General features: G+C 42.3%; 1 protein-coding gene across 1 annotated transcript in view; it reads left to right on the forward strand.

The window, feature by feature from the left end:
• The window catches only part of MAU2 (MAU2 sister chromatid cohesion factor), a 36,547-nt gene extending 17,304 nt beyond the window's left edge, over nt 1–19,243 (forward strand). The window contains exons 10-19 of the mRNA XM_081937056.1: nt 817–920; nt 2,199–2,276; nt 4,576–4,641; nt 5,849–5,932; nt 6,665–6,714; nt 10,367–10,444; nt 11,832–11,943; nt 14,333–14,423; nt 16,038–16,165; nt 19,102–19,243. Of these exons, the coding sequence (XP_081793182.1) occupies nt 817–920; nt 2,199–2,276; nt 4,576–4,641; nt 5,849–5,932; nt 6,665–6,714; nt 10,367–10,444; nt 11,832–11,943; nt 14,333–14,423; nt 16,038–16,165; nt 19,102–19,176 (866 nt within the window). The 3' untranslated portion in view covers nt 19,177–19,243. The remainder of the gene's footprint in view (nt 1–816; nt 921–2,198; nt 2,277–4,575; nt 4,642–5,848; nt 5,933–6,664; nt 6,715–10,366; nt 10,445–11,831; nt 11,944–14,332; nt 14,424–16,037; nt 16,166–19,101) is intronic.
• Nucleotides 19,244–24,145: the final 4,902 nt, after the last annotated feature.

Raw genomic sequence — 24,145 nt, forward strand, 5'->3', positions numbered from 1 at the left:
GAGGGGGCGTCTGCCACACTTGCAACTGCCAAAATTTGTAACCCTTACCCTTTTTCCTTATAAATGTTTTAAAAAACCAATAAAACTTTTTGGAAAAAAAAAAAACACACATCCCAAAAGTTTAAAAGATTATATACATATCCAAAAAAACAACCGAATTTAAAAGACAATACATTTAAAATAAGTTAAAATTAACTTAACTGAGGGAAGAATAGAATAAAGGGTGTTTTTGCCAGCCTGATGCTGCACGTCTCCCCAAAGATTTCTGAGCAGCTGTTTTTATAACCTAAAATATTACTCCCTGCTTCAGAAAAGCAATTAACGGTAGTCCTTGATTCAATGACCGTAATGGAGCCGGCCCATTACGGACGTAACTCACAACAGTCACTAAGCGGGTCATCACATTCACCGATCTGATTTTAAAAGCCTTTTTTGTGGTGCTTCTTAAGCAAACAGCAGAAGTAAAAAGCTGGTTTGGGGTTAAAGAAACCGTCATAAATTGTGGCCGTGCGACCACGGAACTCTGCAGATGGCCACACATTTAGGCCAGTAGCCGAGTATCCCAAATTAGTCACATTATTTGTGTGTGTGTGGTTGTGGTGGTGGGGAAATTGGATGTCAAAACTTGAGAACCAAGTTGCAACTACCTTTTGGGGATGGGGAGGAGGGGGGAAGTGTTTCCATCATAACTTTGAACACTCGCTAGGCAACTGTTCTTAAGCCGAGGACGTTCAGCCACGGCCATCCCACCCAATGAAGAGCTCTTCCCTTTCTTCTTTTTCTTTTCCCTAAACCGCGTCATTTCTTTCCTTGCAGTGCTTGATTGCAGCCCTATCTTATCATCTTTCCAAGTCATCTTGTTGGAACATATCATCATGTGCCGGCTGGTGACAGGGCACAAAGCTACAGCCCTGCAAGAGGTAAAAGACCTGCATGGCTTTAGAGCAGTGGTGGGATTCGCTTGCCTTCCCTACCGTGTTCACAAATGTGAGCACGCGCGCTCGCTTCGCTCGTGCCCGACACCTTCTGCACATGCGCATAAGGTCGCGCATTACATTGGAGCGGGTGGGCAGAGGCTCCCCCGCTGCAGCCGCTACCAGTTCGGCCGAACCGGAGAGAACTGGCTGAATACTACCACTGCTTTAGGAGCAGGGTTTCTCAACCTTGGCCATTTTAAGTCTTGTGGACTTCAACTCCCAGCATTCCCCAGCCAGTCATGGTTGAGAAATGCTGCTTTAGGGCATTCGGTGTCCTTTGGAACTGTGGGTGGTGGTAGTATTGGGGTGGGGGGGCAACAGATGGATGGAGGCTTGGCTGAAATCACCACTCTTTGTGGTTGTTGAAAAGACCTTGAAATGTCACTGCCACAATTGTTCTAACGGTCAGGAAATGTCTCCTTGGTTCTCGGCTGCTTCTCTCCTTGATTAGTTTCCATCCGTTGCTCCTTTTCCTGCCCTAAGGGGCTGTGGAGAATAGCTTGACTCCCATTCTTCTTTTTGGCAGCCCCTTAGATCTTGGAACGCTGCTATCGGGACTAGAGGTGACACGATAACAGTGTCCCAATATCTCAGGGGCTGCCACAAAGAAGATAAAGTCAAGCTATTCTCCAAAGCACCTGAAGGCAGAACAAGAAGCAATGGGTGAAAACTAATCAAGGAGAGAAGCAACTTAGAACTGAGGAGAAATTTCCTGATGGTTAGAACAATTAATCAGTGGAACAGCTTGCCTCCAGAAGTTGTGATGCTCCAACACTGGAAGTTTTTAAGAAGATGTTGGATAACCATTTGCCTGAAGTGGTGTAGGGTTTCCTGCCTCATCAGGAGGTTGGACTAGAAGACCTCCATAACTCTGTTATTCTGAGGGCACCCAAGAGTCATGCATGGGCTTATTCTGGCCATTCCCAGAATCACAGATTATTTGAAAAACATGGTGAAATGAAACGAAAGCCAGCCAGAGTCCCCCAGTGAAGCTTTTATCTAGTATTTTTTATACTAGAGAAGGAGAGGGGTGTTGCCGCAACAGAAAAGTGATTTTACAAAATAATTAAGCAATCCCAGAAGTGCAACTGGAATTGGTGATAGTATCAGAAAAGAGGAAGGCAAAGCAAGGAAGTGAACCCTTCTAGGTTTCGGTAAGTCAGAAGAATGGTTGTGAATCACCTAGGATATGAAGTCATCTTCTCTTCTGTTTACCCCAAGATTTCACAGGTATGCCAGCTCTGTCAGCAGTCTCCCAGGCTCTTCTCTAATCATGCTGCCCAGCTACATGCCCTTCTGGTGAGTATAACTTCCCAGTTCCCAATGCATGTAAATCTAGGTTTTTATTCAGAATTTTATTCAGTGTAGGAAACTCGAGTTCCATTCATTGAAAAGCTGCCAGTTTTCAGATAAATGGAGCCCCACAAGGCTTTAGTAACAAGTACAGGTAGTTCTTGACGTACATTCACAACTGGGACCGGAATTTCCAATGCTAAGCAAGGCAACTGTTAAGTGAGTCTCATCCCATTTTGCAGCCTTTTTTTAAAACCATGCTTGTTAAGCAAATCACTGCAGTTAATAATCCTGCCCTTGTTAAGCAAATCCAGCTTCCCTCATTGACTTCGCTTGTTGGAAGATTTCCAAACGGCAATCACATGATCCCAGGATGTTGCAGCGTTGTAAATACATGCCGAATGCCAAGTGCCTGAATTCTGATCATGTGACCCTAGGGATGCTGCGACGGTAGCATGTGTGAGGATAGGTTGTAAGTCACTTTTTTCAGTACCGTTGTAACTTTGAACGGTCACTAAACAAATGCTTGTAAGTCAAAGGCTTCCTGTACAATTCAGTTGCCCCTACGTAAATAGGGGAGGAATAGCCCTCTAACTTGGTCATTCAAGATAATCATATGCCACTGCTGGAATGGCCTGGGAATAGCCCAGATCTTAACCCAACTGAAAATCTATGGAGCCGATTAAAGAAACTTGTTAGTCAGAAGCAACCCAGCATTAAAACCCAGTTAATAGAAGCAATCGTTCAATCTTGGTTTCACATTATAACAGCTGCAGAACTAAAAGACTTGGTTCACTCCATGGAAAGACATTGTAAGGCCGTAATTCATGCTAAAGGTTACCCAACTAAGTATTGAATAACATGGTGATAATTTTTGTATATCTCATTTTTTCTATGTGTTTCATTTTCTTCTTCTTTATAACTACTTATGACTACTACTTTATAACTACTTCTTCTTCTTTATAACTACTTATGAAGGATCTGCTATTAGAATTAATAGCAGATCCTTCATAAAAGCTATTGCATTACATTCTTGATTAAATTATCTTTCCATTGATATATAATTTTATGGTACTACTCCAAAGTAAAAGTCGTGTTATTAGCCATCAAACCACAAAAATATACTTTTTCCAAAATGTTTCTACAATTTTGGCCACTACTGTAAATCTTGGGTGAGGACTTGTGGCCCTTTTATGACTGCTGGACTTCAACTCTCAAAGTTCCTGAGTCAGCTGGCTGTGGAATTCTGGGAGTTGAAGTCCAGCAGTCCTCAAAGGGCAATGGTTCCCAACCCCGATCAATAGATGAAGTGGCCTTCAATAAATCCTCCTTAATCCTTGTCAGCAGAGATTGATGTGGATGGTTTCCCTCAGTTATCTATTCTGTGTGTACACACAAAAGCAACATTTCTATTGCCAAAATGCGTCAGTTTTCCCTCAAGACAAGTTGACAACCTTGAGATCAAGTTGAGGATAAGGGTAAAAGGACAGGAATAGGAAAATTTGGATCTAATATCATAGAAGCTACGTAAAGAAGCAGCAGCAGCAAATATGAATTGCTCTGATTGACTCTATTGAGCAAGACTGACAACAGGAGGATTTAAATGAATTATTTGGGTGGAGGAAAAAAAACCAGGTTAAAATCATTCCAAAGCTTAATGCCATGTTACGAAGAGAAGGAATATGTTTACGATCAGTCCTCGAGTTATAACCACACGTAAGACCAGAATTTCTGTTGCTAAGTGAGACATTCGTTAAGTGAGTTTTGCCTCATTTTACAACTTTTCCTGACACAATTGGGAAGTGGATCGCTGGGGTTCTTACCTTAGTCACACAGTCGTTAAGTGAATCTGGCTTTCCCCATTGACTTTGCTGGTCTGAAGACCACAAAAGGTGGTCTTCCCATGACCCCAGGACATTGTAGCCGTCATAAACATGAGTCAGTTGCCAAGTGCCTGGATTTTGATCACATAACCATGGGGATGCTGCAACAGTTGTGTGGAAAAAGGTCTCAAGTCTCTTTTTTCAGTACTGTTGCAACTTCGAACAGTCACTAAATGAACTGTTGTAAATGAAGGACTACCTAGACTTTTCTTCTGGAATGTCTGCTACATTCTCAGGTGGGAAGAGAAGTTAGATTCATAACTATTAAAGCAAATCGAAAATGAACATAGATCTACACTAGGAACATAGATCCACACTAGGAATAGATCTACTGTTGATCTGTTGTACAACTTCCTCCGCTGAGTCTTCATTCCTAAAACCCCAAAAATACCTTAAACTTTCCCTGCTGTTTTCCTTTGAAGGGGCTGTATTGTATTTCTGTGAACTGCATGGACAACGCAGAAGCACAGTTTACCACAGCACTTCGGGTAAGATGGCGCTCAGCATGGGCTTTTTTTTGGGAGGGGGGGTTGTCCTTGGTGTAAGTCTCCTCTTCAAATAACTTAATTGATTAAACAACTCGGAAGGCTCATACGGCAGTCTTCGGCTTAGGACTATAACAGGGACTGGAATTTTGGTTGCAAGTCATTGAGGTTGTTGAGCAGTGCTGGAGCAGTAATTAGAATGCAGAAAAGGTAAAGGTTCCTCTCAAACATATGTGCTAGTCGCTCCCGACTCTAGGGGGCGGTGCTCATCTCTGTTTCAAAGCTGAAGAGCCAGCGCTGTCCGAAGACGTCTCTGTGATCATGTGGCCAGCATGATTAAACGCAAAAGGTGCACAGAATGCTGCTACCTTCCCACCAAACTGGTCCCTATTTTTCTACTTGCATTTGTACATGCTTTCAAACTGCTAGGTTGGCAGAAGCTGGGACAAGTAATGAGAGCTCACTCCATTACGCAGCACTAGGGATTCGAACTGCCAACCTTTCTGATCGGCAAGCTCAGCGTCTTAGCCACTGAGCCACCGCATCCCCCTTTAGAATGCAAAACTGCAGGCTAATTCCGCTGCCTGCAGTTCAGCAATTCGATCCTCACCAGGCTCAAAGGTTGACTTAGCCTTCGATCCTCCGAGGTCAGTAAAATGAGGACTCAGATTGTTGGTGGCAATACGCTGGCTCTGTAAACCGCTTAGAGAGGGCTGTAAAAGCCCTTGGAAGCGGTATGTGTTTATTGCTATTATTAAGGCATCCATGTGACTGGAGTTGATTTCTGAACTTTTTATGACATTCATTAAGTGAGTCACATGGTTGTAAATTGAATCCTGCAACTGTTAAGCAAATAAACTCTGAATGGGCGTTGTTTGCCAGAAACCAGTAAAAAAAAAAAAACACCCCAAAATACCCTATATAGCAAATCTCTGGCATGTGACCCTGGGAAGCTGAAACTGATTATAAATGCAAGCTGGTTGCCAAATCCTTAAAACATGCTCATGAAACCATTAGGGGCAGCACAATGTTTTTACAATGGCTGGAAGTGTTTTTTACAAGCTATCCCTAACCCTTTCCAAGGATGTTATCACTTCAAATGGTTGTTAAACAACCAGGCATAAATTGAGGACTTCCTGTAAGAAAGGGGGAAATGCTTTAAACTTTTTTTTTTTTTTTTTTGGTTATATGTGTCTGTTCTACGCTGTAGCTCACCACCCATCAGGAATTGTGGGCTTTTATCGTGACCAACTTGGCAAGCGTCTATATCAGGGAAGGAAACCGGCATCAAGAGGTAAATGTCTTGGCTGAAGTACTGGGGTTTAAATGAAATGTGAACAGTTGGCTACATTATATAGAGCAGGGGTCTCCAAACTTTTGGACCTCGGGGACTACTAAATTCATAATTTTAAATCCCGCAAACCACTAATATGATTTTTTTTTAAAAAAAAGATAAAAAGCATTTAGTGCAATATTAAAAAATGCAAATAATTTTTCTGCGGGCCGCCGCCAAAATTTTCTCACAGACCACCAGGTGGGTGACCACTGATACAGAGGGCAACAGAGGGAAAGCAAGCGTTTATCCGTGTCGTTTTTAAAAAGTCGTTTCAAGATGTTCTGTAAACAGCATACTTTTTTTACGTCTTCTTCTAAGCTTATGTCTTTGGTCTTCTTCTAAACTACAACTCGTAAAACAATTACAGATTTGCATTCGTGCTGCTCAGAATTTAGCGCACTCTCTAGTTGTGAAGGGAATGTTTTTATTTTATTTGCATAAAATACGAATCATGTGAAATCATCAGAAGTCAGGCAGGCGGGTTTGCAAATGTGGAAATCCTTTCAGTTTGTAAAAATATGAGCTGTATCTGAAAGACAGTTTTTGGCTTCCTCAGGCAACCTCTAAGCCCAGGAAGCTTGGGAGAATATTCACATGATAAAACTGCTTGGGTCCAACTGCCTTTGTCCTCTATAACTGTAAATGTGATTTAAAAACTAACAAACTTCCTCACGTCTTCCTCCTCTCCAGCTTTATAGCTTGTTGGAAAGGATAAACCCAGACCACAATTTTCCGGTGAGGTAGGTAAATCAGTAATTCCCCTTACAATATAACACTGTATAAGCCATACAAAGGCATTATATTGGATGGCTTGTAATGATTCTTTGTCATCAGTAGGGCTTTTAACTGTTGTGGGACTCTGGTGAATTCTCTTGTTTCATGACGACGTTTTTATATGCCAGGAATTTTAAGATAGGCAATTTGATCAACGTAACTAATAGTAGTCCCAGTGGACATTTAAAACAGTTTAGCATGCCTTGCCAGCCTGCCCTTTGATCCCTGTCCTTTTTTAGTTTAGTTATTAATTGCATTTACATCCTGCTTTTCAAAGAACAGAAGTGAGGTACGCATTCTGGTATGACGGCATAATGAGGAACAAATAAAACTGAAACCTGAATAACCTGAAAGAATAAAACTGAATAATGGAGTACCCAATCTGAAAGGTTGTGTTTAAATGTGGTGCTTCATAGTCCACTTAAAATCGAGAGACTGCCAATAGTTCTTCCTAATGGAAGACGTTCTGAATAGGCCAGGGGTGTCCAAACTTGGGAACTTTAAGACTTGTGGACTTCAACTCCCAGAATTCCCCAGCCAGCCATGCTGGCTGGGGAATTCTGGGAGTTGAAGTCCACAAGTCTTAAAGTTCCCAAGTTTGGACACCCCTGCCTTAGAAACTGACCTGAGGGCTTGGATAGTTTCAGAATTTTAAGGCACACTAAAGCAAAAGAGCTATGAGTAATTTGACAGGAAGGTTGTGCGACAATTGACAAGTGTTGTTCATTATTCTACTCTTGAGCCATGGTGGCGCAGTAATTGGAGTGCAGTACTGCAGGCTTCTTCTGATGCCTGCCGGCTCCCTGCAATCTGGCAATTCAAATCCCGCCAGGCTCAAGGTTGACTCAGCCTTCCAGGTTGGTAAAATGAAGAGCCAAAATTGTCGAGGGCAATAGGCCGTCTCTGTAAACCGTTCTGCTCTTTAAAGAGAGAAGTCGTAGAGGCTGCCTGTGTTAAACGGTGCATCATAATCAGGCCCTTGAAACCCACCAATTTTTGCCTCCATTTCAAGTTTTTCAAAACTTTTATTGACCTCAAAGCAAGCCTGTTCCAATTTGCTAGGCAGTTCTATTTAAGGTTTGAACTAGTTTAGCAGCCTCCAAAACATACATACATACATAATACATACATACATACATACATACATACATACAGTTCCTTGGTTCTCTCTGACATTGCTTGTTTTCTTGCAGCTTTTTCATTACTGATGATGTTACCTTGTTTGGGTAATGAAACGTTTGCAAGAAAACAACTAAGCTCAGAGAGCACCAAGGACCCCTGATTTTAACCCCCAGCTACAAATATTCCCTTTTATACATGTACGCATACATAGATTCATTATCAAATTTTTATATGGCCATCCATCTCATAAAAAAGTGACTGTGGGAGGCATTCAGCAAAATGATAAAAGGATAAACATATTTTTTTTTTAGAAAAAAAACTTTTAGAAAAAAAACTTTTAGAAATTCCTAGGCTGCATCAACAGAGGGATAGAATCAAGATGACGTGAAGTGTTAATACCGCTTTATAATGCCTTGGTAAGGCCACACTTGGAATACGGCATTCAGTTCTGGTCACCACGATGTAGAAAAGATGTAGAGACTCTAGAAAGAGTGCAGAGAAGAGCAACAAAGATGATTAGGGGACTGGAGACTAAAGCATATGAAGAACAGTTGCAGGAACTGGGTATGTCTAGCTTAAGAGAAAGAAGGACTAGGGGAGAGACGATAGCAGTCTTCCAATATCTCAGGGGTTGCCACAAAGAAGAGGGAGTCATATTCTCCAAGGCACCTGAGGGTAGAACAAGAAGCAATGGGTGGAAACTAATCAAGGAGAGAAGCAACTTAGAACTAAGGAAAAATTAAGTGAGAACAATTAATCAGTGGAACAGAAGTTGCCTCCAGAAGTTGTGGATGCTCCAACACTGGAAGTCTTTAAGAAGATGTTGGATAGCCATTTGTCTGAAACAGTATAGGGTTTCCTGCCTAGGCAGGGGGTTGGACTAGAAGACCTCCAAGGTCCCTTCCAACTCTGCTATTGTATTGTATTGTATTGAAAATGGACTATGAGGCTAAGAGACACTCTAGAGCAGGGGTTTCAAAATCGATTTCACAGCGGGCCGCATCAGGGTTGTGTTTGACCTCAGGGTGTGTGTGTGTGTGCGTGTGTGGTGAGGTTGAAGTCACTCATGTCGGTGTCTAGTGGCCCGAGTGCTCTGCCAGCGAAAACGGGCTCCAGAGCTCCGTTTTCAGCCGTGACCGTCTCCTGCCACCTTCTGCCAGTGAAAACAGAGCGTGCCGCCCGAGCTCCTTTTTTACTAGCAGAGGGCGGCAGGAGGTCGTCATGCCTGAAAATGGAGCCTGGAGGGCTGTGCGTGGCCCTCCTGAGCTCCGTTTTATCTGGTAGAGGCATTGTGGGCTGGTCCTTTGCTATTTGCAGGCGCCGCTGCAGGCCGGCTCTAAATACCCCACGGGGCTGGATCCAGCCCGTGGGCCTTGAGTTTGAAATCCCTGCCCTAGAGACACTTCCTTTAGTGCCATCAACTGCTTATGGGCAGTAGCCTGCCTTGTCTAGACTTGATGCTGTGTGAAGATTTCAGCCAGTTTAGTTGCCATGAAGGATGTGATGTAATGTTGACAGCTGCAGGTTGTGGTAGGTAATCTATGTGTTAAAAAGAGAGATTTCCCTAAGTAAAGATGATCTCATTGAACCAGCAAATACATACACTACATTCCCAAAAGTATTCGCTCACCTGCCTTTACTCGCATATGAATTTACGGTAAATGACATCCCATTCCTAATCCATAGGGTTCAATATGTTGTCGGTCCACCCTTTGCAGCTATAACAGCTTCAACTCTTCTGGGAAGGCTGTCCACAAGGTTCAGGAGTGTGTTGATGGGAATTTTTGACCATTCTTCCAGAAGCGCATTTGTGAGGTCACACACTGGTGTTGGACGCGTTTACGTGGACTACCACTTCATGGCTGAGTTGCTGTCGTTCCCAAACACTTCCACCTTCTTAGTATACAGCTGACAGTTGACTGTGGAATATTTAGGAGAGAGGAAATTTCAGGACTGGATTTGTTGCCCAGGTGGCATCCTATCACACTTCCACGCTGGAATTCACTGAGCTCCTGAGAGAGACCCATTCTTTCACCAATGTTTGTACAAACAGCCTGCATGCCTAGGTACTTGATTTTATACACCTGTGGCCATGGAAGGGATTGGAACACCTGATTCTGATTATTTGGATGAGTGAGCGAATACTTTTGGCAATATAGTGTACTTGACTGGCTAATTTTTTTCTGGCCTTCTCTTTACATGTATCAATTCAATAGGAATCCATATTCCTAAATCCAGCCCTTTATAGATGTTATGTAGAATGACACACAACCTTTGTGGGCAAGTCTGACAACAACAACAACAACAACAATAATAATTACTATTAATATAATATTATGATAATAATGTTTCAAAGCAAGCCTAAACATTTTGAATAGTGTATCGGTTGATAGGGTTTCCTTGATAATATAGAATTGGCCAGTTGGAACCCATGATTTCCTCCTTGGGCCATTAATGCTTGCTTACCTGCCTGTGTGTCTGTTCTGTCTTCTCCAGCTCTCACTGTCTTCGAGCTGCCGCTTTCTACATCCGAGGTCTGTTCTCCTTCTTTCAAGGAAGGTACAATGAAGCCAAGTGAGTCACAAAGCATTTCTTCTTTTTAGTGAAAAGGCAGGTGAAATGCGGGATTCTACTCAGTTGCACTACTGTTTGATAACAGCAAAATACTCTCTATTAAGACTCTGCTTTACCTAAGCAGGAAACTGTCTTTTTGTACTGAATCATCTGAACGAGAGCTCTCCCATGATCAAGTTAAATGTATGGACGCCAGCAAGTCCCTCTTTCCCTATTCTTATCATCTTGAGAGCTAACTTGGTTCTCCCCAGTTTCAGCACACAGGTAGTCCTCGACTTATGACCACAACTGAGCCTACAATTCCTATTGCTAAGCCAGTCAGTTAAGTCTGTTTTGTCCCATTGTCAGGCCTGGGAGCCATCTTTTGCATTGGGCCTTCCGGCCTGCCACATTTACTGCTGTGGGAAAATGGGAGGGGGGATTATATGCAGTATGGGAGCTATAGAATCATAATAACATTCCTTTCTCAGAGAGTCAAGGACGTCTTGCCCTGCATCTGGAGTGGTGAGACTGGGAGTTGGGACGGTGACTGAGTGGGCCATGTGACGGACATGTGGGTGCTGGGCAGGGACTTGAACTTTCATTTGGGTGGGGAAAACCTGGAAGCTTTCAGATTTGGGTTTTCCAGATGTGCCAATATGACATCTCTAATTAAATTAAATGAGTTTTGAGGAAACTCAAGCCTCGGAGTCGTCTTTCGTTGGGGGTATATCTTGGAACCCTGACACCCATTTTATGATCTTTCTGGCCACAGTTGTTAAATGAATTATTGCAGTTGTTTAGTTAGTAACACAGTTGTGAAATGAATCTGGCTTCCCCATTGACTTGGCTTATCAGAAGGTTGCAAAAGCTGATCACATGAGCCCAGGACACTGTAAGTGTCATAAATATGAATCAGTTTCCAAGTGCCTGAATTTTGGCCGCATGACCATGAGGATGCTGCAATGGTCAGGAATATGAAAAACAGTCAAAAGTCACATTTGTTCCAGTGCCATTGTAACTTCAAATGGTCACTAAACAGTTGTAAGTCGAGGACTACCTGTAATCTCTGTGGTTAGCAGACAGCTCACTTAATTGCAACTGAACAAGTATAAAAATTAAACGTTAGTAAAACTGAATTCTGTTGAGATATCCAAGTCCATTATTGAAGGGATAAAATGCCTCCAGGCCACTACTTCACTATTAGTGCTGAGTTGGAAGACCTGTAATAAAATGACAGCAACTCAGCTACCTAAAGCTTCTTTAAAAAGCAGAGTTATAGATACTACGGGAATGTCTAGATTATGCAAATGAGGTGCTGAAGTAGTTGCCGGAAGAGGCCAGTTTTTGGTTAAACCTCTTACATCGCCCAAAATGTTTTCTTTCTTTTAATCTTTTGTTTTGGTAGACGTTTTTTACGAGAGACACTAAAAATGTCAAATGCAGAAGATCTAAACCGATTAACAGCATGCTCTCTTGTTCTTCTGGGTCACATCTTCTATGTGTTAGGGAATCACAGGGTAAGTCATAAATCCTTTTCGGTGGTGTTGTTTGATACTTCCCTTTTTTCCTTTGCCAATGAAATAAAAGAGTGTGAAATTAATCTTAATGCAAAGTTTTGCCAGTGCGCGTATCAATGGGCTGACGGGTGGTGATGGGAGTCATATGGTGTGCTGGAGAATTTGTGGCATCTGTAGTAATTGAATCTTCAAACTGTGGTTTGTTTTATTTGTTAAAGTCTGGGGCAATCGCATAATTATAGACATCAAAAAAATAAACTCCAGATGCTTTCTGAAAAATACTTGTAACTGCAAAAATCTTCCCATTTTTTTCCTTCTTGTAAAATGCGAAAGATTGATAATTGCTATATTTCTTTGCTATGCACTAAATTATTCCACGAACACTGCCATTTATCTGCTTATTGTAAATAGTCAGATCAGTGTCCTGAAGTGAAGTGTGAACTTGCAGGGAGAAATTAATTACAAATAATCCTCATTTAACTACCACAGTTGAGACTAGCAACTCCATTACTAAGCCAGACATAGTCACTAAGGGAAATATCCCGAAATCGCACCGAATTTACATCAGTGCCACTGTGGTCATTAAGCAAATCCAATCAGGGACTCCAGCACGAATCCAAAATCAGGGGCTCCAGCACGAATCCCAAAGCTTGGAAGACTAAACCTCTGGTCCCAGTGACTGACCCAGATTGTATCCTGCATACATTTTCCTTTATTCATTAAGCAAATCACTCATGGTTGTTAAGTGGGACATTGCATGATTTTGTGATGCTACTGCCAGCTCCTTCATTTACTTTACTTGTTGGATGTAAGCTGTGAAGCTAGTTAATGGCAGTTACATAACTACAGGGATGCTGCTGCTATTGTAAGTTTGACAGTAGCTGTGAAGTTACTTTTTCAGCACTGTTGTAACTTCAAATGGTCACTAAACAGGACAGTAGTTAAGTATCTACAATGAGATACTTTAAGTCTTGTTGCAGTTGTTATCTCCGTGCATGGCCTGCAGGACTTGGGATGTTAGCCTTGCCTCTAATGATTTTTGCTGCATCTTTGAATGTTATGTAGTGACAAAGAAATAATAGAATCATAGCCGAACATTCAAGAAGAGATTATCCATGATGTCCTGTCTTGTTTCTTTCAGATTTTCTTTCAGACAGACAGTAGAGAAATGTTTGAAACAGACTCCATTGATTCACATCAGACAAACCTTTCTGAAAGAGGCTGTTTCTTACTCATTTACGTACTTAGATAAAACTTCATTGAAGGGAAAAAATGCATTATTGTTTTGCTGGGGGGGAGGGAAAGGGCAATGAAGGCAGCTGTCTGAATAGGGCATTTTATTTTTATTTTTAAAAAAAAAACATTTATATAGTCACCCAACACATAAACAGCTCTTGGCTTCTCCCAGTCAACAGTTAAAACAACACATAAACCCTAAAACTAAACATACTAAAACATTAAAAGTAACAGAAATCCGGTGCCAAGTCAAACTTCTAATGTGCAGGAATCTAATGCTATCCCAAGACTTGGGGGAAGAGCCAGATCTTCAAAGCTTTATGGAGGGCTAGGCAGGTAGAGGCCTGCTGAGCTTCAGGGGTCAAAATGTTTCATAGGGCAGGGGCCACCCCAGAAGAAAGCATGCTTCCCATCAGATGATGATGATGATGATGATGATGATGATGATGATGATGATGATTATTATTATTATTTATTAGAGTTGTTTTGCCATCTGTCTCACTGCAAGGTGACTCTGCCATGGCAATATTTAGGGGAAGGGACTTGGAGTGTGCCCAGCATAGCTAACCTGGCTGGATGGGTAGGTCATCCAGATTAGGGAAAGGTGGTCCCTTGGATAATCTGGCCCTGTGCTGCATAGGGCTTTAAAGGTAATACCCAGCGCCTTGAATTGCACCTCGAAAGAAATCGGAAGCCAGTGCAGCTCATGCAATCAGGGTGTCACACGGGCCTTGCCTTCAGCGAGAGATGCATTAAGTATAATGCCCCAAAGGTGCTTCTTCAAAAGGCAACTTGGACTTTTTTTGTTTTTCCTTTAAAGATGTCTCGCTTCTCGTCCAAGAAGCTCCTTCAGTTCTGACTTAGCAGAAGCTTCTTGGATGAGAAGAGAAACGTCTTCAAGGCAAAACAAAGACAGTCCAGTTGCCTCTTGAAAAAAGCTCCTTTGGGACAACCATGATTTGGACGACTGGAGAATCTCCATAGTTACTAACTATAATATGATTACCAAGAGGTTTGTGTTGATTGGTGACAGATGGTGCCCTGCAAACCCCTGTTTGATTTGTATGCGGTGGTCCCAGTCAGTGAATTCAAGGAAAAATGACCACGTCCATTTTGTCATCTTTCTTTGATCAAGACCCCCTTTTGTCTCTAGGAGAGTAACAACATGGTAGTCCCAGCCATGCAGCTGGCCAGCAAGATCCCCGACATGTCTGTGCAGTTGTGGTCATCGGCCCTCCTGAGAGGTCAGTTAATGCAATGGATCATAATACAAGGGATGTGCTTGTACATTGTGATAAACTATGGTTTCTGTAATGATTGAATAAACCACAGGGAGCTCGGTTGAACAGCATGCTAAGACATGAACCACGGTTTGCAAAACACATTGGCCAGGTTATCTTACGTTAAGACAGATAATTGGTTTTGCTTGTCTGAAGCAGGCAGTGAAGGTTACAAACGTTGATCACATGACCACAGAGTGCGGTGACATCACAATTATGAGCCAGTTGCCAAGTCCCCAGATCCTGATCACATGACTGCCGGAGCACTTGTGAGTACCACTCATTCAGCACCAACTTTGGTCGCTGAATGAGTGGTCCTTAAGCAAGGAGCACCTGTAGTTTGTTTTCCATTGAATATCATTTTTGTTTCATGCAACTTACCCAGCACTCTTAGACCTGTGTCAACTTGACTATTCAGAATAGTTTAATCATAGCGTACGTTGTCATCTCGACGTAACCCAGGAGATAGTAGCTTAGTCTAAAAGTCTTTGATGACGATGCTTGCTCTGCCTTTATCATCACGTACATTTAGAAAGTCCCGGATTCTTTTTTGCAGAAATTGAAAGCATAGATACTTAGTTAAATAAAAATGGATTTAGATTCCAGGGTTCTACTACTATCTTTTTGAAAAAAAGTTATATATTGACTTTTCTAATTCCTGATGCTTTTAATAATATTTATTTATTATTAGAGCCAGTTTGGTGTAGTGCAGAGGTGGGCTGCTGCCAGTTCAGCCAAACTGGTAGTAGCAGCTGCGGGAGGCTCCGCCCACCTGCCCAGACGCGTCTGCGCATGCGCAGAAGTGTCGCGAGCGCATGGGGGAGCGCGCTCGAACCGATAGTAAAGAAAATGGCAACCCAACTCTGGTGTAGTGATGTTACATACCTGCCCTAGAAACCAGTAATGAGGTCAACCCAGCCAAACTCACAGAGTTATTGTTGTGGGTGGGGAAAACAGGAGGTGAGAGTATTAGGTATGCTTGAGTTGACCTAATAGCTACATTTTTTAAAAGGTATGATAACAATATACGGATAGTCCTCAGCTTACAACCACAATTGAGCCCAGAATTTATGTTGCTAAGTGAGAAATTAGTTAAGAGAGTCTTGCCCCATTTTATGACTTCCCTTGCCACATTTGCTAAGTGAATTGCTGCAGTTGTTAAATTAGCAACGTGGTCGTTAAGTGAATCTGGTTTCCCCATTGATTTTGCTTGTCAGAAGGGCACAAAGGGGGATCCCGTGACCTTGGGGCACAGCATAACTGTCATAAATGTAAGTCAGTTGTCAAGCATCTTGAATAGAAACCCCATGCCTATGGGGAGGCTGCAATGGACATAAGTGTGAAAAACGGTCATGGGTCACTTTTTTCAATGCCGTTGTACCTTCGAACGGTCACTAAGTGAACCGTTGTAAGTCAAGCACTACCTGTAACAATATTCATCATTAACTTAATAGTATTTGAGTGGGTAATTTGTTCGTGTGTGGTTAATTTGCTCCATAGAGGGGGAGGATGGGCTCCTTGCCTGAAAGGATTTGCAATCTAATGTCTCTGTTTCTCTCTCCCTCCTTTGTAATGAAGACCTAAACAAAGCATGTGGGAATGCCATCGATGCCCATGAAGCAGCACAAATGCATCAGAACTTTTCCCAGCAGCTGCTCCAAGACCACATCGAGGCTTGTAGCCTCCCAGAGCACAACCTCATCACCGTACGTTGGCCACATTTTTTCTTTCTTTCTTTCTGGCCCTTGCTTTCTGTAGGCCAGGAGTGGGGGGAAACAATGGTGCCCTTTTATGACTCATGGACTTCAACTCCCAGAATTCCTGAGCCAGCCTTGCTATTTCAAGCATTCTGGGAGTTGAAGTCCATGAGTCATAAAGGGGGAACCATCATTTCCCATCCCTGCTGTATGCTAACCTGAGTGGACACCATGGGGAAGGGGGTGGGAAAAACAGAAGATCCTCTGTTCCCTAGCTGCTCAAATTTAATATGCGGGGTAGTCCTCGGCTTATGACCAGTCACTAAGCAATCGTTCAGAGTTATGACAGACTTCTCTGAGGGTACTTACTGCCTGTTTCCGAAGTTCCAGTCCTGCCCTCCACCCACAGTTAAGTAATCACACTTCGGCCACCCAGCAATTGGCTCTCATTTACATGTGACCATCTTTTAGAGCGTTTTTGCTAAAATCCAGCATTCATTTCTGATTTTTGACAAAATCGGCTTATAGCAAAACTACTATGCCGCTTAACAACCAACAACTGCTGTGAAAAAGTCATAAAATTGGGTCTGTCATGTGGATGGGCCCCTTATGACCATGGTGGGCAGGCTCCATTACAGTCATAACTCGAGGGCTACCTATATTGAAACCTGTAGAATATTAGGGGACATTGTGGGCATTCTTTTCCTGATTTTTCCACTGGCCTCCTCGTTTTAGGACAGTAATAGGCTTAAGGAGTACAGAAAGTAGTGGGTGGGCGGTTTGTAAAAGAGCATATTTTTGGCTTTTGATAGAAATCACAATGTCTCTTGGGAATTTTGCTTTGTTTTGTTAAGAAAACAAGCCAAAGCTGTTGATCTAATCTCTAGATCTTATGTTCTCTTCTGGGTATTAAACCATCCTACCCTTTTCTCCATTTAATGTGATTAATTGAAAGGTCTTGACCACAGGCTTATTTCACAACATTTATCTGTTATCCTCCAAAAACTATTCAACTGGGCCGGCCCATATCAAATTTTAAAAAAAGTGTAATCCAGCATTGTAATAATTGTAACAGACACAATTTAACATATAGCTCACAAGCAGCAAAACGTTGCAAAGCTCTAAAATTCACAAAATGTGAATGGTTTTAGAAGTACTTGGGGGAAGGCTTAAAAACCACAGAATTTATTTATTATTTTGGGATTGTGGTTCATATTTTTTTGAGGGGTGGTGACTGAAATCTCTGCCTGTAGTTGAAAAGTAATGCACAAATTGAGTAAGTAAGAGACCTCAATCTCCTTTGGGTTTCATAAGCCGCTGAGAAGGGTAGGGTAGTAGTAGAGCAAAGGAGGGTCGGGCAGCACAGTCACCTAGGTATCTGCGATGTTTGTAAGTTGCCCAGAGTAGCTTCTTAGTGAGATGGGTGGCATATAAATATAATAAGTAAGTAAATATAACCTTGTTCAGTAGAAGATAATACCGTATTTCCCCAAAGCCGGGACTTATATTTTTTTTGCCACCAAAAAAGGAACCAGATATTATTGGGGGGGGGGATGTCGCCAACTGACTCCCCTCACTTGCATGTGTCGCGCCCCCCCCCCCCCCTCCTTTTTGCTGTCAGAGACCTTCGGGAACTTCTTCGATGGCCGGCAAGGCTTTCCTGAAGGCCATTGCAGCCAATAACAGAGCTCCGGATCAATATAGAACTCTGTTATTGGCTGCAGAGGCCTTCAGGAAAGCCTTGCCGGTTGCAGAAGAAATTGGCCGGCAAGGCAGGTGTTGGGGAGTGCGAGGCCTGGCTGCAACTGTCCAAAGGTAGGTAGTAGGGCAGCTTTACCCCCCCCCCATCCCCACCTGTTCTGTCCCGTGATTCTAATGAATATGCAGACACAGGCTTGGCTGTCTGCCACGACTAATTACAGAGATAAAACCACCCCTTGGCTAGGAGCCTAGAAAGCTATCTTCAAGAAACCAAGATTAGATTTACGGAATGCTTTCTCAACGGCTAGTAAAATGGACTGTTGTTTCCTGCAAAGATTCCCCTCCCGTCGCTCCACCTATAAACTCCTTAGCCAGCTGTCCCTACTTCCTTCTATGACGTCTTCTCCACAGCTGTTCCTTTCTCCTATCAATTCTACGCATATGCACATCAGGGACAACCTCCCTCTGTTCCTCCTCACTGCTCCCTGACTCAGATGCCACCTGGTGGCCAACAGACCTCTCTAGTTCCTGCTCTGACTCCAAACACCCTCCAGAGTCTTCCTCATCCTCCAGAGCAGTCCCATATTGGTCATCGCTGTCAGAGTCCACCAACAGCTCAGCCGGCCACTGCTGGGCCACAACACCACCCTAGCTTAATTTTTACCCGTGTGTCCTGGAGTGGGCGGGGTCTTAATTACGGCTTATTTTGGGGGTAGGGCTTATGTTGGGTGCGCGCGTAAAAATCAAGCTAGGACTTACTTTGGGGGTAGGTCGTATTTTTGGGGAAACACGGTATTTGTAGCTCAGGGTTGAATTGTGGGATTCTTTGTGCTCGCTGAGGAAATCCAATTAGGAAACACCGTCAGTGTGAGGAGAGAGTGAGGTTTGCTCTCTGTTTTATATACAAGTGCCTTGCCCTTTCAGTGTTGGTGGGAGTGTTCCTGATGGTTTCTTGATTGGGATATTGTCTCTTGTTTGATGCTTCGTCTGGTATTAATTTGGGTGTTAATCTCTGCTTATCTGGTCAGTCCTAGCCAGCACAGCAATAACAAGAAATCATGGAAATTGCAGTAATTTGCATGTCGCCCGTTGCTGTTTCAAAGCTATGCACAAACATTTCTGCAATATAGATTCTTTAAAACTTGGTGTTTGTTTTAAAAGCAGCATTACGTTATCAGCTGAATCACCACGCATCAGTCAATAAACGCCATCTACTTCTTTGTTTGTTTTTTCTCTGCCTGCAGTGGACAGATGGGCCCCCACCCGTACAGTTTCAGGCACAAAATGGACCTACCACCAGCCTGGCCAGTCTATTGTGAATCTACTGTCTTCGCTTGGGAAGAAGATGGAAATCATTTTGTACACTTGGCTTTTTTTTTTTTATTATTTTAACAAAACAAAAAAAAAACAATGGGCAGAGAACACTTCTACAAGCCCTCTAGGAGATGGCATTGAGGTGACCTTTCCTAGACCCACAATTTGGCACGGCCATTCTGAGCTCTTTTTTAAGGTTTGTGAGTGCGTGCGTGCGTGTGTGTGTGAGCGTGTGTGTGTGTGGATCACCTAGGTTGCAGGAATGTCTAATGTAAGTAAACACACAGGGTTTGTAAGAGGCAGCCCTTCCTATTTCTCAGAATTTGGTTTTACGTGACGTGGATAAAACAAGGGCCCCTTCCAATGAGATTTATTTAAAAGAGAAAGAAATCAGAACCATATAATGAAGGTATAGGGAGGTTGGGATGGAATAGAGAAAGCCATGCCTGCTTCCTTGCTATTTAAAACTGACCCTGAAAATGCCATGTGCCTATATTTTTATGAAGGCTCTATCGCCCTTTGTATTCTCCAGGCTCCTAGATTTGCTTCTTGAGCACACTTGCTCTAAAAATACCTATAGTTGGTGCATCTAAACAGCATAGGCCCCATTCTCTGGCAGGACATGTTCTGTCTCTGTTTTCATGTGTTTCGACCTTAGTGACTCCCAAGATAGGTGGGACTTCAATTCCCAGAATTCCCTGGTCAGGGAATGGCTGGCCAGATAATTCTGGGAATTGAAGTCCAGACATTATAAAATTACTAAGATTGGCAAACACTGCTCCCTTTGCTTACCTTATCATGGAAAGAACTCATGTGGGAGGCGTTTCCTTCCTTATGTCACTTTAGGGCACTGGCTCTGCATTTTTCAGAATAATTCTTCAGATAATTCACATTGGAGCAAAGCTTATGGCAGGGGTGTCCAAACTTGGGAACTTTAAGACTTGTGGACTTCAACTCCCAGAATTCCCCAGCCAGCATGGCTGGCTGGGGAATTCTGGGAGTTGAAGTCCACAAGTCTTAAAGTTCCCAAGTTTGGACACCCCTGGCTTATGGTAACCAGCCTCTGTCAGTGTTTTAAGTGCCTGTTTGATTCCTTAAAAAGTGCATGCTTTTTCTCCAGGGTAATCCTTTGGGGGGTTTTTTTTTTCACAAGACATATTATCCAACTGGGTAAAAATCATGATTTTTCATTTTTTTTCTTTTCTTTTGGGAAGGCAACGACTTCACCTCTCTTTTTAACTCTTGGGTCGGAAATAAGGACAAGTGGCAGCTTGGAAAAACAAGCTGGCTTGATCTGGATTTGTGTGATTTGTTTGAGATCAGGCTAGAGGCGGGTCTTCCAAGACTCTTAATTAGAATGTAGAAAGTTGTATCTGGCGCAGAATTCAGCTTGTGAGAATCACAGCATTCAGGATCTTTTCATAAGAAAGCGTTTAGCCCCTAATAGCTGCAAAGATACATTTGAAATATGAGTCCCATATCCTGGACTCAGAATGGGAAGCTTAAACAAGGCTTCCAATGATTGGGATAGGAATTCTGTGCCCTTAGCCTTCCCGTGGTTAGCAAAATGATCGTACATTATGCAAAGTACCTAATTTGGAATGATTATGCAAAACAATTATGCAAATGACTGCATAAATCATGTTATACTAGAATCCAGCTTTTCCAACTATTTTTTTTAAAATTATTATCTTACTTTTAAAGCAGGGACACAACCCTGCTTGTAGTGCGATGCGTGGTGTATCAATTTTAAAAGGAGATAGTTTACCTTGTTACTACGGTAGTTCAGTGAGTTCTTAATTATGGATTTTTTTAGCACTATCTATCATCCAAAAGTTATAACCAAGATCCCCTAATCATGCGCTCTTGATATTTTCAGGAATAATGCAATCAGTTCCTTTCTGAAGTAGGCTGATGTGTAAAAAAGAAAAGTTGTTTGTAATATACCTGGAGAGAAATAGGGGAAGGAAAGTACAGGACAAGCAGTATCTAAAAATACTAAAAGAAGAGCTGGAATTCTGAAACTTTAATTTTGTCTATTATTTGAAATATAGGTCTGTTTATAACATTCCTTAACAGATCCCAGCAAAAGGCAGATTCCCCCTCTCCCCCCCCCTTTTTCTTCAGAGAGTAACAACAACATGTTATTTCATGTCAGCATAAACCAGCGATGGCAAACCCTTTTTGCCTCGGGTGCCAAAAACACATGCGCGTGCAATCAGGCACACACGCGTACCCACCCCCATAATTTAATGTCCCCCGTGCCGTGCCCCGCGTGTGACGCCCCCACTGCCTCACGAATGCATGCACGGTTTTCTTGGAGCCTGGGGAGGGCGAAAACAGCCTCACCCGCCCCCCAGAGGCCCTCCGTAGGCCGGAAACAGCCTGTTTTCTGACTTCCGGTGGGCCAAAGTAGGTCCGTTTTTGGCCCTCCTCAGGCTCCAGATGCTTTCTAGGAGCTTGGGGAGAGGGAAAATGCCCCCCCCCCCGAAGGCCCTCCAGAGGCCAGAAATGGCTCGGTTTCCGACTTTCGGTTTGCCGGTTGAGCTGTTTTTCTCCCTCCGGAGGGCAAAAAACAGCCCAATATGAAAACAGGAAGTTCAGGAACTGATTTCTGGGTTGCCCATTGGGTCATTTTTCTCCCTCCGGAAGGCAAAAAACAGCCCAATGTGCAAACCGGAAGTTCATTCCCGAACTTCTGGTTTGCGCATTGGGTTGTTTTTCGCCCTCCAGAAAAGGAAGCCTCCCGAGGGCGAAAAATGGCCATAAATCACAGCCGAAATCAGCTGGGCAGCACATGCATGTGCACTTGAGCTGACAGGGCAACCATAAGCCCTCAGAAATGGCTCTGCCTGCCACCTGTGACATGCATGCCATAGGTTCGCCATCAGGGGCATAGACTTACTCCTGAAGAAATACGTTGGGTGTGATTTGCTCCATGTTTTGGATTTTTTTAAAAAAAAAAAAGCCCTGCAAGGGCCCCTCTCACATCTATTTAGGATTTTTAAAAAAAACTCTGGAGTGCCAAAAAATATAGGCTTGGGTTGGTAGGGAAGGTGTCGAGAAGCAGTTGGATTTATATAATAATTTTACCCTTTAGAACAAGCTGATTCTCCCAATTTTCCCATTGCATCTTTAAACTAGATGTAAATAAATAAGTCAGAAAGCTAGAAGCTTTTTTTATATATATAAATCTTGGGTGAAAATGGATTTATTCTTCCAATCCTTAATTCAGGGATGTCTGATATCCATATTCCTAGGGTCTCTTCTCCATATATAGTTGAGGGACAGAAGCTATATATTTTCCATTAACAGATTGCCCCCCCCCCCTTCCTAAGCAGTGTTCAGCCTCCAGAACAGAATTACTAATGCATTTGCAATCAAGATTCGTATTTAGAAAATACTTCCTTTCCTATATAAAACCAAAAAGTAACAAATATTTCTTAACCGTAAAGACGCTAGACGTGCGTCCTTACTAACAAACCTGGGCAGACCTAAGAGGCTTGATCTGAAATGGTCCCTATAGATTGAATCTAACTTTCAGGATGCTAAGGCAGGCTGTCTTTGTTAAAATGCACATACCTCATTTCCTTCTCAGCCCCTTCCCAAAGAATATACCCCTGGATACATACTGTCCCATCTTCCTAGAAATCTGCATTTTAGCTCATAGAGGGTGGGCGATTAGATCACTGAACTTGTGATTTTGCACAGTTGAAATGTGGCGTCTGCCAACGCGTGTGTGAGTTTTTGCTGTTCACACTTCTGAGACACCTGCAGCTGTTCATTAACACTCTTTATGAAACAGTTCTTTTTATGTACTTAAAATGTGTTTTAGTAAATTTGTACAGTTTTGTCTTTTAGCCTTTTTTCCAAAAAAGTGTTTAATCTTTCTTAACAATAATGTGTAAACATAAAAAAAATGTACAGGGGGAAGTAGAGTTTTGTCTTGTTTTCAGGTTCAATTTTCTTCCTAATCCCAGGTGAGAAAATATCTGTGAGAAGCATATCTTTAATTCCACCCAGAGTTGTATGTAGGTCACTTAAAGGCAAGAGCTATGTAGAACTTCATCTTTAAAATATTTTTACAATCTAGTTGTACAGGTATGCAAAAGTAGAGGAGGAAAAAGAAAGAAAAAATGTACTCCTAATTAGAATGGATCTAAAATGCTAATCTTGTGCCCATAATTTGTTTTTGGGTTTTTTCCCCTATCACTTGGCCTGATCAAGATTTGCATTGATCTTTTTGTAAACATATTTTAGTGGTTGAAAAAAAATAGTATTCCAAAATTATGCAGGGGAGAGGAAAATAAAATAGTCTCAGGATGCTATCATTACTTCTTTGTATTTAATGATATAAACTTGACAGCAGTTAAAAAAAAGTGAAGCAAGTACAGATAGTCCTTGATTTACGGCCACAATTGAGCCCGAAATTTCTGTGAGTAAGTGAAACTTGTATTAAGTGAGTTACTATGTTATAAAAGGACTAGTTTTTCTTCCTCAAATAATTTCCCTTTATGAGTCAACTTAAATTTCCTGAGAATACAGTAATGGGTTTTGTTTTGTTTTTGCTTTTGTTATCCAATCTTTTATGGGTAAGAGCGGCATCTTTTTAGGCGAGTAAGTTTATGTTGTTTTCCTTAAAATCTTATTCCCGCTTTCAGTTGGGAACTTAAGAGTACAAGATGCACAAGGAACTTGTGACTTTTGGGCTTCTCTCTTCATCCTTGTTACTGCTTTGTCTCCATAAATATTCACCTATCAGTGCAGTGTTGATAAACTCAGATTCTTTTGTAGAATGATGGCCAGCTGCCTGCTCATTTTCCAGAAATGCATGGGGAAGTCTGGTACTTTCATCCTGGAGAATAATTTTGTAGTAACCATGGTACAAAGCTATGGTGGCTTGATCCCTTTTTATGACCAAACATCTGTCACTCACCACAATTCAGCAGGAATTCCATTACTTTAAATTCTCAT

The sequence above is a fragment of the Natrix helvetica genome (genome assembly GCF_964273705.1).
Source record: "Natrix helvetica genome assembly, chromosome: 1".
NCBI classification, from domain to species: Eukaryota; Metazoa; Chordata; class Lepidosauria; order Squamata; family Natricidae; genus Natrix; species Natrix helvetica.